This window comes from Drosophila tropicalis, unplaced genomic scaffold (assembly GCF_018151085.1).
Source record: "Drosophila tropicalis isolate 14030-0801.00 unplaced genomic scaffold, ASM1815108v1 contig_273, whole genome shotgun sequence".
Lineage (NCBI taxonomy): Eukaryota > Metazoa > Arthropoda > Insecta > Diptera > Drosophilidae > Drosophila > Drosophila tropicalis.
In genome coordinates, this window is record NW_027172725.1 from 250,178 (window position 1) to 253,115 (window position 2,938).

At 54.9% G+C, this 2,938-nt stretch overlaps 1 protein-coding gene across 1 annotated transcript; it reads left to right on the forward strand.

Moving 5' to 3' along the window:
* Nucleotides 1-490: 490 nt before the first annotated feature.
* Nucleotides 491-2,410, forward strand: LOC137572209 (uncharacterized). The gene has a single exon (XM_068283962.1). The coding sequence runs from the start codon at nt 491-493 to the stop codon at nt 2,408-2,410; it is 1,920 nt and encodes a 639-aa protein (XP_068140063.1).
* The last annotated feature ends 528 nt before the right edge of the window (nt 2,411-2,938 follow it).

Below are 2,938 nucleotides of genomic sequence, written 5' to 3' on the forward strand. Positions count from 1 at the left end.
TACAGTGTGCCCTCGCTAAAAGGGCCAAGTGCATGATTCGGCGTGCGTGAGCCGATAGTACGTGCGTGATCCGAAAATTTTTTTTTCGAATTTTTTCGTGACACGAACAATTTGTGGAGAGTTGTCGTTATGAATGGTTGGATGAAGCGTAGTGTAAGCGCCGTCAGCGTGATGAGCGCTTCCAGCGCTGTTGAAAGCGCCGCCGCGCTGCGTCGGGCGTCGAGTCGGCCGCGGAATCCATGGGTGTCACCGCTAGTGACGCCATGGTCGATTCCGCCGCATTTGCATAGCGTGTCCATGCCCGCCCCCGCCGTTCCGGCCGTGATGCCAGCCAAACGGAAGGCTGCCGTTGCCTCATCCGCTGCTGTTGAGAGTCCTCACGCTGGACCAGCCGTTTCCGAGACGGAAATGAGCTTGGCGAATCGTCGCCGGTGTCTCGTCTGCAATTCTTGTAGAGATTGACGCCTCAGGGCAAGCCATTAGAAATGCCATGGTTGGCATGGAGCCACTAGCTGCGATGCAGTTATCGTCTGCCATCAGACGGCTGGAGGAGTTGGCGACATCGCTGACCCTCAGAAACGCGTTGTTGGAAGGGGCAGCGAGCAAACCTGCTGCACAGCCGCCCACCACACCTGTTGCTGCACCCGTGGCTATGCATACTGCTGCATACCACGCTGCCTTCCCCGCGGTCACCGCCAGAGCTGCTCCCGTTGTCCCCGTCCCTGGAGTGCCGGTCGCCGCATCACGCTTCAGCAAGTCAGCTGAGACGTGGTCCGCGGTGGTCACGAGTCGGGACCCGAACGTGTCGAGCAAGCAGATGGCCGAGCGGGTGATTAAGGAGGTCGCATCGACGCTTGGAATGCGCGAAAATGAGGTACGCGTGCTCAGGAGCGGAAGAGCTGTGATCCGAACGCCGTCGGTAGGCGAGCTAAGGCGGGTGGTAGCGAACAAGAAGTTCGCAGAAGTTGGCCTTAACGTACGGCAAAATAAAGCGGCAAAGCCTTCACTCAGAGTGATAGGCGTGCACATGAAGCATACCCCGGAGGGCTTCATGAAGCAGCTTTATGAAGGCAACTTCAATAAGATGACGGTAGAGTCCTTCAAGAAGGCAGTACACATAGTGTCGAAGCCCTGGACTGCGCAGGAGGACAAAAGAGTCAACGTCACCATCGAGGTAGACGACTCGATTGCGGCCCTACTGGAAGGTAGCGACAGGTTTTATATCGAGTGGTTCAGTTATAGGTTCCAATGGATAGTAAGAACCCATGTATGCCACAAATGCGCAAGCTACGACCACAAGGTGTCCAAGTGTGGGGCAATGGAAGATACATGCTTCCGATGCGGACAAAAGGGACACAAAGTCCGGAAGTGCGACAATCCGGTAGACTGGCGGAATTGCCGCTTTAAAGGTAGACCATCACTCCTTTGCATTGCTGCAGGAGCCCCACACAGACCTGGATGGCCGAATAATTGGAATCCCAACCGGGATGAGAATTTTCGGCAGTCGGATCTTCAAGGGACCCCGAAGAAATTCTCCGCCGTCATCATCGACGATCCAGATGCCATCTGCCTGCCGGTCGAATCATTAATCACCGAGGCTGGAGTATGCGTGAGGATTACGGGTATATTCGGATCGATTTACCTGATCTCACTGTTCTGCCATGCGCATGCTGAGTTGACAAGCGTCTTTCAGTACATGGATACCATACTGCTACTGGTGGGCAGCACTCCGCTCATCCTCTGCCTAGATTCGAATGCTATATCTCCGATGTGGTTCAGTAAGCGCTACGATAGCTATCGTGGCCAGCTGAACTACAGACGGGGTGAGCAGCTAGAGGATTGGATTCTCGCTATCCGAGCCGGAATTGTCAACAGATTTAGCGAGGTGTACACGTTCGATAATCGCCGTGGACAAAGCGATATTGACGTAACAATTGTTAGCGAAGCAGCGTCTACGTGGGCCGCGTATGACTGGAGCGTGGACGAGTGGGAGATGAGCGATCACAACATTATCACCGTTGTGGTGACGCCTTCCCCAGACACAGTTGAGAGCACATTTGCTCCTGTGCCGTCCTGGAAGCTCAGAAATGCTAACTGGCGTTTGTTTGACTCCGTACTGGTAGAGGAAATTCGGGAGCACCTTCCGTTGGAGCACATTAGAATGTCGCCGTTGGACTCCTCGGTGTCTGCACTATGCCTTGCCGTACAGTCTACGTGCGACAGGGTGTTAGTTCGCAGAACGTCGCGAGCCGCTGGAAAGGTGAAGTGGTGGACCACTGAACTGAGTACAAAACGTCATGAAGTCAGGAGACTTAGGCGGAGGTTCCAGAATTCAGAGGGAAAGAATCTACGCAGTTTCTGGCAACTCATCTGCGGACGGCTGTCCGCGAGTTCGAGAATCTCATCCTGAAGACAAAGGAGGATCATTGGCGGAACTTCGTTGGAGACCACAGGGATGACCCATGGGGGGATGCATAGAAGATTTGCCGAGGACGAAAGAGTTGGGATGCCTTTGCGAGGATGACAGGCCGGTCGTAACCTGGCACGACTGCGCGAGTCTCCTCCTCCGATACTTCTTTCCAGTTGCGGCAGCGTGTGACGACATTGCCATTCCAAGCGGAGCTACACCGGCTCTCGCCCGGTTGAAGAGCAGGCGCTCTCCCGGACTGGACGGCATCACAGGTGGTATCTGCAAGGTAGTATGGCGTGCTATCCCGAGCACATAACAGCGTTGTTATCTCGATGTGTGGCAGAGGGATATTTTCCCCTTGAGTGGAAATGCCCGAGAGTAGTGGCGATCCTCAAGGGCCCCGACAATAGCCAGGCGGTGTTGGGTCATTTCGTGGACTTTAAGGGTGCCTTCAACAACGTTGAGTGGAGCGCGGTTATGCGCCGCTTGATCGACGCGGGATGCCAAGAAGCCAGCTTATGGAGAAGC